General features: G+C 47.3%; 1 protein-coding gene across 2 annotated transcripts in view; it reads left to right on the top strand.

Annotated features, from left to right (window-relative positions):
- MCF2L2 (MCF.2 cell line derived transforming sequence-like 2) overlaps positions 1–14,295 on the top strand; it is a 258,920-nt gene that overhangs the window by 126,881 nt on the left and 117,744 nt on the right. For both annotated transcript variants that reach the window (XM_070072393.1, XM_070072394.1), the window contains exons 11-12: positions 8,630–8,821; positions 11,532–11,723. In XM_070072393.1, the coding sequence (XP_069928494.1) occupies positions 8,630–8,821; positions 11,532–11,723 (384 nt within the window). The remainder of the gene's footprint in view (positions 1–8,629; positions 8,822–11,531; positions 11,724–14,295) is intronic.

Below are 14,295 nucleotides of genomic sequence, written 5' to 3'. Positions count from 1 at the left end.
GTCCTCTGATGCAGTCCTCTGGACCCAGAAAACTCTATACTATTCTTAACAAATTAAGCAGTGGAACTTAAAAAAAAAAAAAAAAAAAAAAAAAAAAAAAAAAAAACAAAAACAAACAGAGACTTCCTTGGCAAGCTTTCATGTTTCTATATTTAACTAAAGCCAGGCAAGTTTGAACAACCAATGGAGGTCTCAAAGCTGAGGCAGAACAAGTGCGGCCATTTTTCTCCATGTGTTGGTTAGAAGTGGATTCTGGAGCCAGACTGGCTGAGTGTGAAGTGTGGCTCTTTCCTGCTTGGGTCACCTTGGGTCACTGTGCCTCCACTTCTCTTATATAAAATAGTACCCATTTCAAATACTTTGTTGTAAGGCGTACAAGAAATAATGGATGTAAAGCGTTCAGAACTGTGCCTGGCATTAAAGTAAACTCTCAGCCAGTATGAGCTCTTGTTATTGATGTCACAGAGATGGTGGAGTAAATTCTGTGCTACGCAACATTTCCTGGGTTCAATCTGCAGGAGCCAAGCCATGTAGCAAAAGTCTCTCCTTCACTCTTTATCCATTCTGCAAATATTTACCTGTCTCCAGCCATGCCAAGCACTGTTCTAACTTCTGAGGACATAGCAGGAACACAGCAGTAAAAATTACTGCCCGAGGAACTGGCATGCTAATCTTTCAGGAATGTGGCCAGTGTGAATTTGGGTCTGCTATTTCGAAGAAGTGCACTGGCCGGCGCCACGGCTCACTAGGCTAATCCTCCGTCTTGCGGCGCCCGCACACCGGGTTCTAGTCCCGATCGGGGCGCTGGATTCTGTCTCTATTGCCCCTCTTCCAGGCCAGCTCTCTGCTGTGGCCAGGGAAGGCAGTGGAGGATGGCCCGAGTACTTGGGTCCTGCATCCCATGGGAGACCAGGATAAGTGCCTGCCTCCTGCCATCGGATCAGCGCAGCACGCCGGCGGCGGCAGCCATTGGAGGGTGAACCAATGGCAAAGGAAGACCTTTCTCTCTGTCTCTCTCTCTCTCACTGTCCACTCTGCCTGTCAAAAAAAAAAAAAAAAGAAGAAGAAGAAGAAGAAGTACACTGGGTGTTTGTCCCTGAGTTCTTTCTATAGCCACTGCGTGGTTTGTGTCACTTTATGCCCACTTGGATTCTCCTTTTTGCTTTACAAACAATAATTTGTTCTTAAGTGCCTCCTATGTGCCCTGTCCTGCTTTAAGTTGCATTAGAGTTAGTCCTTGTCCACAAGGATCCATGGCATGGTAGATGCCATACATAAGTAATCGCAGTGCTGTGACCATGAGGAGCTGTGCTGTGAGTACAGAGGAGGGACATCAAAATAAAGTGGTAGATCCAGAGAAAGTGTCCCAGAGAAGCAAACTCTGAAAGGTGATTTAGATAGAATTAGCTGCAGAGGAGCATAGGGTGAGGTGGGGATTGGGAAAGGGAAGGGTGGGGCAGCGGGTGGAGAAGGCAGGGAGGCCTGAGGCCTGAATATTTGGGGGAGTGACAAATGGATCGTGAGGATAGTTACAGCAGAGAATGGAGTTGGTGTGGAGGAGGGGGAGTCAGGGAAAGGCACACTGAGCAATGAGCTAGGTACTGAAAAGCCCTGTGAGCCTTGCTTAGGAGTTTGCTCCTGAAGTGGGGGATGGGCCAGGAAAAGATTTGGATCTCGGGAGTGATGCAGGTACATCGAGACCTTGTGTTGGGATTGCTGCTGTGTCAGCTGTCCAGAGCGTGATTCAGAGGAGAGCCTGCAGGGATTCGGAGGAGAGGCTGAAGACCAGTTTTCCCCATGAGAAAGTGCGGAGGCTTCAGCAGTCAGTGTCTGGAGCTGGTGGAGATGGGGTTAGAATGGCCAAGGCAGCAAACAGGATGTGGGTTCTGCAGAGCTTTGTGAATGACTGGGGACTGAAGAGGGGGTTGATACTGATGAAACCGCAACCCAGTGCAAGCTAAGAGAGGGGCACTTGGTCTTCATTTGGAGTGACTCTTATGTCACTGAGAAAAACTGCACCAGGGTGAATGTGGCCTGCTGGGTGTTCCACGGGGTCCGCAGGTGCTTTGGGCTGTCTGCTCCCATAGACCTTTTAGATTGTGGCAGTCATTTGTGTTGGCTCAGGGTCAATGTCATGTCACATAAGTCCAGCCAAGCAGCTCAATCGCATCCACTCGCTCTCTAGTTCATTCATTTATTTTGTTGATCACATTTATTGGTTATCTACTAAGTGTGCTCATGTAGCTTATATTTTATATGTATTTTAGTGTGAGTTGGTGGACAAAGGAAGAATCGTAACTGCCAAGGTCCATTTAGATATTTATAACGTCATTCACCAGTCATGCAACATTATCAACCGAACAATTAGCCTGCTGTGGATTTATTGAATTTTGAGTCCTGCCCCTGTTTGCCTTTGCAGGGCCTGTGGGCTGGACATTCCCCACCCCTGCGATAGAGATATGGTCTGTTAAAAAAATTAGAACAGGGTAGGCAATGGGCAATGTAGGAAGACACTAGAATGCTCACATCGCATATCAGGATGCCTTTTTAGAGTCCTGGCTCCTCCGCTTCTGATCCAGCTTCCTGAAAACATGCACAAGCAGATGGTGGCCTCAGCGCTTGGGTGCTTGCCACCCACATGGGAGACCTGGGTGAGTTCCAGGCCCCTGACTTCGGCCTGGCTGATGTGGGCATTGGAGGGGTGAACCAGCAGACGGAAGATCTCTCTGTGTCTGTCAATCTCAAATAAATAAATTTAAACAGAGTGGAGAGCCTGAGTGGGTGGACTGGGGTCAGTGGCTGTCACTACTGTAGTCAGGGGAGGCCTTGTGAGGAGGTGACCCCGTGAGTGTAGGCTGCAGTGGCCGAGGGAAGGGTATCCCACACAAGGGTCCTGAGGAGGAGCTAGTTCAGGTCCCAGCCTTGTTTAATCACCTCTCTCGCCTGGGTCATGGTCCGTTCCCTGACAGCCTGCCTGCTTCCCTTCTTGCCCTGCTGTTGTTGACACCGTACCTGGAACAAGCCTTCCAAGAACATGAGCGAGTCCTAGCTTCAGAACCGCCCAGGGACTTCCCATCACAATGAGGAAAAGCCCAAGTGCTCACCCTGGCAGCAAGGCTGTCCAGACCCCACTCCCCACCCCCCCTTCCCTATGTGATTTTGGCCTCCGCTCCTTTCCTGCTTGTTCCCTGTACTCCAGCCACACCCGCCTCCTTCCTGCTACCTGAACTTGTCAAACATGCCACGACCTTGTGGCCAGGCACTGCCTGGCTTGTTCCTCACAAGGTCTTGGCTCATGCATTGAGGATTCCTGAGAATGCTTGCAGATTTGAGGATTTTCTAGAAGGACTCATAGGATTGAGCATATAGTTATGCTCATGGCTCTGAGCTATTACAGTGAGAGAATATCAGCAAAAGGAAAAGGGCATGGGGCGAAGTCTGGAGGAAACCAGGCATGAACTCCAAGAGTCCTTTCCTAGTGCAGCCACACAGGTCACACTTCATTCTACCATCCATGGATTGGGACTGCACGTGTGAAAACTCGTCTGCCAGGGAAGCTTAGTGCAGGCTGAGTGCCCGGGGCTGGAGATGGGCCGGGGACTAGTCAGGTGCATGCCTGGCATGTACCCAAATCCCACAAGGAGAGCAGGTGTTTGCACAGCACTCTGGGCATGGTAATCTGCAAATCTAGGGACAGCCTTGCAGGGGCACTTGCTCAGGGCCACAGTCTCAGGCCCGCTGGGCCCATGCTGCTGCACAGCTCAGGCGGCACCTTCCCAGTCGGAGTAGCAACCTCCTGTTTAAAGTAGGGCACCCTGCCTTCCCTCCTTGTAGGGTTTTTCTCCTTAGCACACATCACCACCTAAGACACTGTCAGCATCCAATTTCTCGTTTATCACCCACGCCAAGTTTCACAAGGGCGGGGATTTTTGCCTGCTTTCTTTACGACTGACCCCCGGCACCTGGGACAGGGTTCAGGACATGGCAGTCCTCATGTAGTGCATGAAGCAGTGAGTGCTGAGGGGCAGGAAAGTGTGACACACGTGGTTAGGGGAAAGCTGTGCAGAAAGGGGGAAATACCTGTCGAGCACTGGGTCGGAGCAGCCGGGGGCCTTGTGGACCTTGCGGTGGGGTTAAAGAAGCATATTCCTGTAACCAAATCTCTTTAAGATGTATTTATTTGAAAAGTGGAGTTAGAGAGAGACAGAGACAGAGATCTTCCATCTGCTGGTTTACTCTCTAAGTGGCTGCAAAAGCCAGGGGCTGAGCCAGAAGCCTGGACCTATGTCTGGGTCTCCCACGTGGGTGCAGGGGTCCAAGCACTTGGACCACCTTCTGCTTCCCCAGGTGTATTAGCAGCGAGCTGGATCAGAAGTAGAGCACTGGGGGCCGGCGCTGCGGCTCACTAGGCTAATCCTCCACCTGCGGTGCCGGTATTCCGGGTTCTAGTCCCGGTTGGGGCGCCAGATTCTGTCCTAGTTGCTCCTCTTCCAGTCCAGCTCTCTGCTGTGGCCAGGGAGTGCAGTGGAGGATGGCCCAAGTGCTTGGGCCCTGCACCCCATGGGAGACCAGGAGGAAGCACCTGACTTCGGATCGGCGTAGCTCCGGCCGTGGCGACCATTTGGGGGGTGAACCAACAGAAGGAAGACCTTTATCTCTGTTTCTCTCTCTCACTGTCTAACTCTGCCTGTCAAAAAAAAAAAAAAAAAAAAAAAAGTAGAGCAATGTGGACTTGAACCGGTACTCTGATATGGGATGCTGGCATTGTAGGCAGCAGCTTAACCTGTGCCATAATACTGGTCCCTAAAATAATTTTTTACCTAAAAATGTAATAGACTTATAAGTTGTAAATATTTATGGGGTACTATGTGATGTTTTGTTACATGTGTACATTGTGTAATATGCAGTTAGGGTAAATATAGCCTTTCAAACATTTTTTACAGTGAAAGCATTAAAAAATCCTATATCCTAGTTTTTTTAAAATAAATACACAATAAATTAAAATTATCTGTCTTCTCGCTACTATAAAACAGAAACCCAGAACTTATTCCTATGTAGCTGTAGTCTGGTACCCATCAATCATCTTTTCCACATCAGCCCCTCCATCTCGTCCTCCTCACCATTTTATTTTTAACTTCTATGCCATCATCTATTTCTTTTTTTTAAGATTTATTTTGTTTGTTTGAAAGAGTTACAGAGAGAGATAGAGACAACGAAAGAGGTCCTCCCTCCGCTGATTCACTCCCCAGATGGCTGCAACGGCTGGAGCTGCGCCAATCTGAAGCCAGGAGCCAGGTGCTTCCTCCAGGTCTCCCATGTGGGCGCAGGGGCCCAAGGACTTGGGCCATCTTCTACTACTATCCCAGGCCATAGCAGAGAGCTGGATTGGAAGAGGAGCAGCCGGGACTAGAACCGGTGCCCACATGGAATGCTGGCGCTTCAGGCCAGGGCTTTAACTCACTGTGCCACAGCACCGGCCCCAATCATCTATTTCTTAAAACTTTACATTTGAATGAGATAGTATGATATTTGTCTTTCTGTGCTTGTCTTATTTCACTTACCATGACCTCCCTTTCCATCTGAGTTGTTGCAAATGACAAGACGTCATCCTTTTTATGGCTGGATAATATTCCATGTGTATGGATGTCACATTTTCTTTATTCATTCATCAGTGATGGACACTTGGTGTCTCTGTTTCCTGGCTGTTGTGAACAGCGCTGCCATAAACACAGAGTGCAGGTGTCTTTTCACTGCTGGATTCATTTCCTTTGAGTATACAACCAGAAGTGGGGTGGCTGGGCCCTATGGTAGTTCTGATTTTACTTTCTGAGGAGCCTCCTCACTGTTTTCCCACTAACAGTGTGCAGGAGTTCCCTTTCCTGCACATCCTTGCCAACACTTGTTATCTTTTGTCCTTTTGTTAATAGTTAATCTTACTGGAATGAGCTAAGATCTCACTGTAGCATTGTTCAGCATTTCTTTTTTTTTTTTTTTTCCTTAAAGATTGATTTGAAAGGCAGAGTTACAGGGAGGGAGGGAGAAGGTGGGATGGAGAGAGAGGGTTTACTTCCCAAATGGCTACAACAGCCAGGACTGGACCAGGCCAAAGCCTGGAGTCTGGAACTCCATCCAGGTCTCTCATGTAGGTGGTAGGGGCCCAAATACTTAGGCCATCTTCTGCTGCTTTCCCAGGCACATTAGCAAGGAATTGTGTTGGAAGTGGAGCAGCTAGCACCCAAACCAGTGCTCATGTGGGATGCTGGCATCGGGTGGCAGCTTAACCACTGTGCTGCAGTGCAGGCCCCTTGATTGAAGTTTCTCTGATGAACAGTGAAGTTGAGCATGTTTTCATATACCTGTTGGCCATTTATATGTCTTTCTTTGAGAAATATCTGTTTAGGGGGCTGGCGCTGTGGCATAGCTGTTAAAGCCACCGCCTGCAGTGCCAGCATCTGATATGGGTGTTGGTTCTAGTCCCAGCTGCTCCATTTCCAATCCAGCTCCCTTCTGTGCCCTGGGGAAGCAGTAGAAGATGGCTCAAGTCCTTGGGCCGCTGCACCCACGTGGGAGACCTGGAAGAAGCTCCTGGCTCCTGGCTTCGGATCAGCGCAGCTCCGGCCATTGTGGCTAACTGGGGAGTGAACCAGTAGATGGAAGACCTCTCTCTCTCTCTCTTTCTGCCTCTGCCTCACTGTAACTCTGACTTTCAGGTAAACAAATAAAATCTTTAAAAAAAAAGAAAAAAAAAGACATATCTGTTTAGATCCACTGTCCATTTTTAAATTGCATTGTTTGGTTTGTTATTGAATTGTTTGAGTTCTTTCTATATTCTGGATATTAACCCCTTGTCTGATGTATAGCTTGCATATATTTCCTCCCATTCTGTGGGGTGTTTCTACACCCTGTCAATTGCTTCCTTTGCTTGCAAAAGCTCTTTAATTGAATTTATCTATTTTTGCTTTTATTTCCTGGGCTTTTGGGGTATGGTCCAGAAAAATCCTTGCCCCAGCCTGCAGGGTAATCAACTAGGACACGAGGAGGGCAGACCTGAATGGAGAGACAAACCAGACACGAGAAGGGAGACCAAGACAGTATTCTGATCAAGGTCTCACTTTATTGAAGAAGGAGGCAGCTTATATAGTACAAGGCAAGGATTTTAACAGTCGAGGGCAAGCAGGGGTCATCTTACAACATAGTTCAAAGGAATAATTTTACAGGAATCAGCATCAGTTTGACAAGGGGAGTTGCAGCAAGGTCTTACAGCTATCAGACGTGCTTATCAAGGTACAAGAAAGAGAGCACTGAAGCCAGATGGCCAAGTGCTAACCATATCAGTGAGCTGTACAAAGGGAATTTTCTAGTGAATCCTCCTTATGGGAACACAGTTGAAGATTAATCTAAACAAAGGCCTATACAGGGAAACCAGCGCAGCTCCCAACAATCCTTTCCCATTCCATTTCCCTAAAGTGTTCCCACTATGTTTTCTGCCAATAATCTGAAAGTGTTAGGCCTCGTATTTAAGTCTTTACTTCATTTTGAGCTGATTTTTATAAATGGTGGGAGATAGGAGTCTAGTTTTATTCTTTTGCCTGTGAATATCCAGTTTCCCCCACATCATTAGTAAAAAGACTATCCTTTTTCCAATGCATGTTCTTAGCACCTTGGCCTGAGTATTAGTTGGTTAGGGATATGTGGATTTACTTCTAGGATCTCAATTCTCCTCCATTGGTCTACAAATCTGTTTTAATCACTGTAGCTTTGTTATATATTTTAAATATCATCTGGATTTTGACAGGGATTGACTTGCATCTGTAAATTGCCTTGGGTAGTTTGCACATTTTGATGATATTGATTCTTTCAATCCATGAACACAGGATGCTTTTCCACTTCTTTGTGTCTTCTTTATTTTTAATAAGTCAATTTTATATAAATTTGATTTATAGTTATCATTGTAGAGATCTCTCACCGCTTTGGTTAAATGTATTCCAAGGCATTTTTTTTGTAGTTATTGGAAGTAGGATTGCTTTCTTTTTTTTAAGATTTATTTATTTATTTGAAAGTCAGAGTTACACAGAGAGAGAAGGAAAGGCAGAGAGAGAGAGAGAGAGACAAGTCTTCCATCTGCTGCTTCACTCCCTAAATGGCCGCAATGGCCGGAACTGGGCAGATCTGAAGCCAGGAGCCAGGAGCTTCTTCCAGGCTCAGGGCCAAGTCTCTCTTTCTTTTTCTCCTTCTTAATAGGGAGTTGAGAATCTCTTGTGATTTGTACTTAACACTCTGTGCTGTTCTGCCCTTGAGCTTATCACAACTACAATAATTCCATGAGTTGCATAATTTAGTTAATATCTGAATTCTCCATTAAACAAAAAATCCCTGGCTTGCTAACACAATATTCTCACTATCTAACCCCCAACTCAACAAATATTTGAATGAAAGATGGGCTGCTCTTCAGAGTGTACATGACCCTGGACTGGGCTTTGCCTCCCGGGAACTGGAACGCACCACAGAGCTCTCTCAGGTTCCCCAGTCTGAGACCTAGGTCAGCATCTTTTGTACACACACTGCCAGGCAGTATTCAACCTCACATGTCCTGACTTCTAATGCTGGGCTGTGGGTGTTCATTTTGCAGGAACCCTTGGAAAAGGCCCAGCTGCTTGCTCTGGTTGGGGACCAGTTCATCCAAAACCACCATTATGCAGTGGATACCATCAGGCCCAGGTGTGTGGAGCTCAGGCACCTTTGTGACGACTTCATCAATGAAAACAAGAAAAGATATGACATTTTAGGAAAGTCCTTGGAGCTGCATAGACAGCTAGACAAGGTGAGTGAAACGAAGCCATGAACATGATATATCTGCAAGATTTTCTTTTTTTTTTTTTTTTTATTTTTGACAGGCAGAGTGGACAGTGAGAGAGAGAGACAGAGAGAAAGGTCTTCCTTTTGCCGTTGGTTCACCCTCCAATGGCCGCCGCGGCCGGCGCGCTGCGGCCGGCGCACCGCGCTGATCCGATGGCAGGAGCCAGGAGCCAGGTGCTTTTCCTGGTCTCCCATGGGGTGCAGGGCCCAAGCACCTGGGCCATCCTCCACTGCACTCCCTAGCCACAGCAGAGGGCTGGCCTGGAAGAGGGGCAACCGGGACAGAATCCGGCGCCCCGACCGGGACTAGAACCCGGTGTGCCGGCGCCGCTAGGCGGAGGATTAGCCTAGTGAGCCGCGGCGCCGGCCATCTGCAAGATTTTCTGTAAGATGGTTTGAACCGTACCTTTCCTCCCTGCCTTCCACGATTGCTGACAACTTCAAGTACTTTATACAGAAAACAAACAAACAAAAAGCACTCCAGAGGCATTATGAAACTACCCCAGTTCTAGGTGGGAGAGGGACTGAAGGTAGCAGGTGCCCCAGCTGTCCCTCCCCGTCCCGTGAAATTAACAAAAGCCCATTTTCCTCTGTGTGGAACCAGATTTAAAGAATGTGTTTGGTCCTGGTCCTCCGAGGACATTTCTTGACTTCTTTTCAGGTGCATTTAGGCCACTGCTATATTTGCAAAATATTTCTTTCATACAAAAGCTGTTTACTGTGCACCTAACTCTATTGTGTCTTCTATTTAGTCCTCTAGACAGCCTATGAGGAAGATATTAATGGCTTTATTGTGCAGGCAGAAGTGGAAATTGAGTGTGGTTAAGTCAATGGGTCTCAAAATTTAGTCCCCGAGAATCACACAGGATATGGGTTATAATCACAGATTTCCTAGCGCACCACCCTGGAGACTTAGATTCCATAGGTCTGGGGTGATGCCCAGTATTTTAGACAAGCGCCCACGTGCATCTGGTCCAGGTGGAGTAGGTGCTGCAGGAACAACTCAGAACTCTGAGGGTAAGTGGTGCCCCAAGGCCGTGTATACCCCATATAGGGGAAGCCAAATTTGAAACCGTGACTGCCAGCCTCCAACCCCAGGTTTCCTAGGCTAGACAAGGCGGCTGTGTGCACAGGGCCTCACAGGGAGAGGAGTGGGCAGACCATGGTGCCCTCTGAAGGTGACCTCTACAAATTCCTAGTCAGTACAAGCACTGCCTTCTGGAGCCTTCCCTGTCAGCTGTTCCCCAGCAGCATGTGACTGGTGGCCATGAGTCAGCATACTCCATTCCCACAGCTGTTTCTCTCCCATGGCTGGGGGCACCCACCCAGGCTGTTTACATTATTCCATTGCCAAAGGGATTTTAACATCAATGAAATGCAGTTGTTCCAGAAGCAAGTGGCTCAGAAGGGGCTGGTGTGGAGCCTGCCCTGTGTGCTGAGCTCATTGCAAGATCAGCTGCTGTTTTCCTGACTCCATTTCTGCTCCAGAGAGAATTGTGTGTGTGTGTGTGTGTGTGTGTGTCTGTCTGTCTGTGAAAAAGACTCTGCAGAACCAGCGCAGTGTTTTCTGCCCATCTAGGTATGGTGTGTAAAGAGAAAGCTTTCACAATATATATCAAAGTATGAGAATCTAAAAATGTAGGGAGGAAGGAAAAAGTCACGCATGGGCACTTATACATCCCATCTCCCTCCCCTGTCAGTGATAAGCATTAGGCTTAAACTATCTTTGTTATTTTTTGTTAGTCTTAATACAGTACATGTTCAGTGTGGGATAATTTAGGAAAAAATAAAGACCAATATTTAAGTTACTTATCATTTTCCCAGTTAGAGAGAGCCACCTTGCAGTGTTTCCTTTTTGACCTTTTCCTCTGTGTATTTTGCATTGTTCTTCTGGTCACACAGTGGATGGAAATGCACTGGAAACTTCTTTGCACATAAATATTCAGGCAGCCTAGGGCCCACTGTCTTTCTCTTAGGGATTTTAGTGAAGTTCAGAAGAGCAAAGAAAATGAGTCTTTTTTAAAAAAGATTGAATTGTTAGAGTTCACCACCTATCTGATTTCCTCCTAGCATCCAGAAACCTTGAGTACTGCTGTTCTGAATTACAAAGAACATTTTTGTGTTCTTGGATGCTTCTTTGGAAAGACAAATGCCAATAAATGCAAATGTGAGTCACTGGGAAATTCAAAGGGAAGTGATATTTTTGTGAAAAGAAACATTCCCTCCACCAGGAAAGCATGTAGGGGCCAGGTCTAATGCCCCATTAATTGCTTTGTGCTCTCCTAACCAATTAAGACGCAAGCCAAGAGGCCTAGCAGGTAAACTAAATCAAAAAGCCATTGATGACTTTTTTTTTTCTATAGATGCCTTAGAAATACGTAACTCTCTGCTCCTGGAAAGACAGCCATTCCTGCCAATGGGAAAGACAAGAATGATTATATGATTTACTTTAATGAATGATTTCTCTGAGAAATGGACAGATTTGGTTTGGGATTGTCCACCTCATAGTTTTATTCCCAGTGGTTAACTTGCTAAACTTTGTGTTGTCCGTTGGCAATTTCCCATTGTCTCAGAATCCTGATAGGCCCCGTATGAATTCAAGCCTGCTAAGGATTGAGCTGGCTCTGAGTTGCAGTCAGGCTAACTGCACTGGGCACTGTGTTTCTTTTCTAAAGGTCAGCCAGTGGTGTGAAGCGGGGATCTTCCTCTTGGCTTCCCAAGCTGTAGACAAGTGCCAGTCTCGAGAGGGGGTTGATGTTGCCTTGAATGACATTGAGACATTCCTGAGCACAGCCAAGGAGTGCCGGTTGCTCAGCCCCAAGGAGTTTTACAACCAGTTTGAGCTGATACTCACCCCCGATGTGAAGGTAAGGTTTCTGGCTTAATTTTGATGCTGTGCTTGGAAAGAGGGGGAGGAGGAGAGGCTTTCACCTTTTGTCTACAAACATCATGCAGGACACACTGGGCAGCCTGTGAAGAGTGGGCTAGGCTATTCTTTTTTTTTTTTTTTTTTTTTTTGACAGGTAGAGTTATAGACAGTGAGAGAGAGAGAGGCAGAAAGGTCTTCTTTCCATTGGTTTACTCCCCAAATGGCCACTACGACCGGCGCTATGCCAATCCAAAGCCAGGAGCCAGGTGCTTCTTCCTGGTCTCCCATGCAGGTGCAGGGGCCCAAGCACTTGGGCCATCCTCCACTGCACTCCTGGGCCACAGCAGAGAGCTGGACTGGAAGAGGAGTAACTAAGACTAGAATCTGGTGCCCATATGGGATGCCGGTGCCGCAGGCGGAGGATTAACCAAGTGAGCCATGGTGCCGGCCCTTAGCTAGGCTATTCTTAAATAAAGCTTTTTAAAAGATTTGGTTATTTATCTGAAAGGCAGAGTGACAGGGAAGGAGGGAGAGAGATGTAGGAGGAGAGAGAGAGGAGAGAGATCAATCTCCCATTCACTGGTTCACTCCCCAAATTGTCGCAACAGCCAGACCAGGCCAAAGCTAGTAGCCAGGAACTCCCTCCAGGTCTCCCACATGGATGGCAGGGACAGAGCACTTGGGTCATCGTCCACTGCCTTCTCAGGCACACTAGCAGGAAGCTGGATTGGAAGCAGAGCAGCTGGAACTCAAATTGGCACTCCTATAGGCAACGCCAGTGTGACAAGTGGCAGCTTCATCCCCTGCTCCACAATGACAGCCCCATGGCTAAGCAGTTGTCAAGCTGAGGTCGCCTTATAAATTCCAGGCCTGAATATCCTGGTAAGTGACCGTCCCTAGTCTGAATTAAATATCACCTTCAGTCATTCATTTCTCTACAGATACTTGTGTCTCTGATACGTCATGTTCTGTGCTGAGTGCCAAGGACACAGCGATGGGCAGAAGTAGGCATGTTTCTGTCCCTCATGGAGCTTACAGTTAGAGAGGCTGCCATCAGCAAAATAATCACAACAAAATGTGACAAGCTTAGATAAGTGCCCTGGAGGGGGACCCAGGGTCCTGCTGGGCATGTGACAGAGGAATTTGACCTGGACTAAGGGAGCTCCAGGGAAGAGTCTTGCAAGCCAAGGGCTATAGAGTGAGTAGAGAAGATGGGGGAAGCTTTCTGAATGGGAGAAACAGCATGTGCAAAGCCCAAGAAGGAGGGACCCTGGTACCAAGTACAAAACCAAAAGACAGGTGGCAGAGTCTGGAGAATAAAGGAGGGATGCTTTGAGGGATGAGGCAGGGCTTTGTGGATGCTGCTGAGGAGTTTGATCTTTTTTTTTTAAAGATTTAATTTATTTATTTGAGAGGCACAGAGAGGGAAAGATAGAAAGGTCTTCTATCTGCTGGTTCTCTCCCCAAATGGCCATGATGGCCAGAACTGGGCTGATCCAAAGCCAGGAGCCAGGAGCCAGGAGCCAGGAGCTTCATCTGGGTCTCCCGGGAGTCCAAGGACTTGGGCAATCTTCCATTGCTTTCCCAGGCCATAGCAAAGAGCTAGATCAGAAGTGGAGTAGCTGGGACTTGAACTGATACCCTTATGGGATACTGGTGCCACAGGCTGAGGCTTAGTCCACTATGCCACAGCATCGGCCCCAGAGTTTGATCTTTATTCCAAGGGTAGTGGGAAACTGTTGAAGGATTGAAGTAGGGAGTAATGTGATTGCATTTGCATTTTGAGGAGAGCACTCTGCCATGAAGCCAGCAGGGTTACAGTACACCTTCTTCTGAGATCCATACCATCTTGCAATGTACCTCTATTTCAGGGGCTTCTTTACCTCTTTGGAATCATGCACAGACCCTTTAAAGAAGACAGTTCACCTAGTTTAAGGGTTCTGCCCACTCCTAGGATTAAAAGGAGTTTGACATAGGCACTGTTCATAAAGATATGTACAGGATTTAGGGAACCCAACAAAGGAATGGTGAAGCACTCTGGCACCAGCAAGAAACAAGGAGCCGCTGCCATTCCTGAGCCTGAACAGCCCAAAGGAACCTGGGAAAGGCTATAGTTGTGACTGTTAAGAGGGCTGCCAAAGGAACTGTGGCCTTGCGTAGAGAAATGCAGTTCCTGGTAGAGAAATATCTACCCCTGCTTTTCTCCTTCTCCATCTCTGATTTCTTGGTGATGCATCCCATTGGCCAAAGGCAGCTAAAAGCCCATGAAGTTATCCAGTAGAGTCATAGAGGACAGTTTCCTGGGCACAGAGCAGGACAGAGACAATGCAGTGATGGAGCAAACAGAATATTAGCATTTTATGAGTAATCTAGGGAACACCCTGCTGTCCACCCATGGACCCAGACTTTGCTCTACTATGACACAGATCATACTGCATTCTAACTGTGTATTTTTAGTGTATGTTTTGCTTATTACACTAGAAGCTCCTAAACAGCAGGGCCTTTGACTCATCCATCCTTGTGTCTGTGTGCCTTGCTTGTGCCTGGTGTCCAGTCCAGGCCTGTTGAAT

The sequence above is a fragment of the Oryctolagus cuniculus genome, chromosome 4 (assembly GCF_964237555.1).
Source record: "Oryctolagus cuniculus chromosome 4, mOryCun1.1, whole genome shotgun sequence".
Taxonomy (NCBI): Eukaryota; Metazoa; Chordata; class Mammalia; order Lagomorpha; family Leporidae; genus Oryctolagus; species Oryctolagus cuniculus.
The sequence above is the reverse complement of the archived record's forward strand: the minus strand, read 5'-3'. Positions and strand labels throughout refer to the sequence as shown.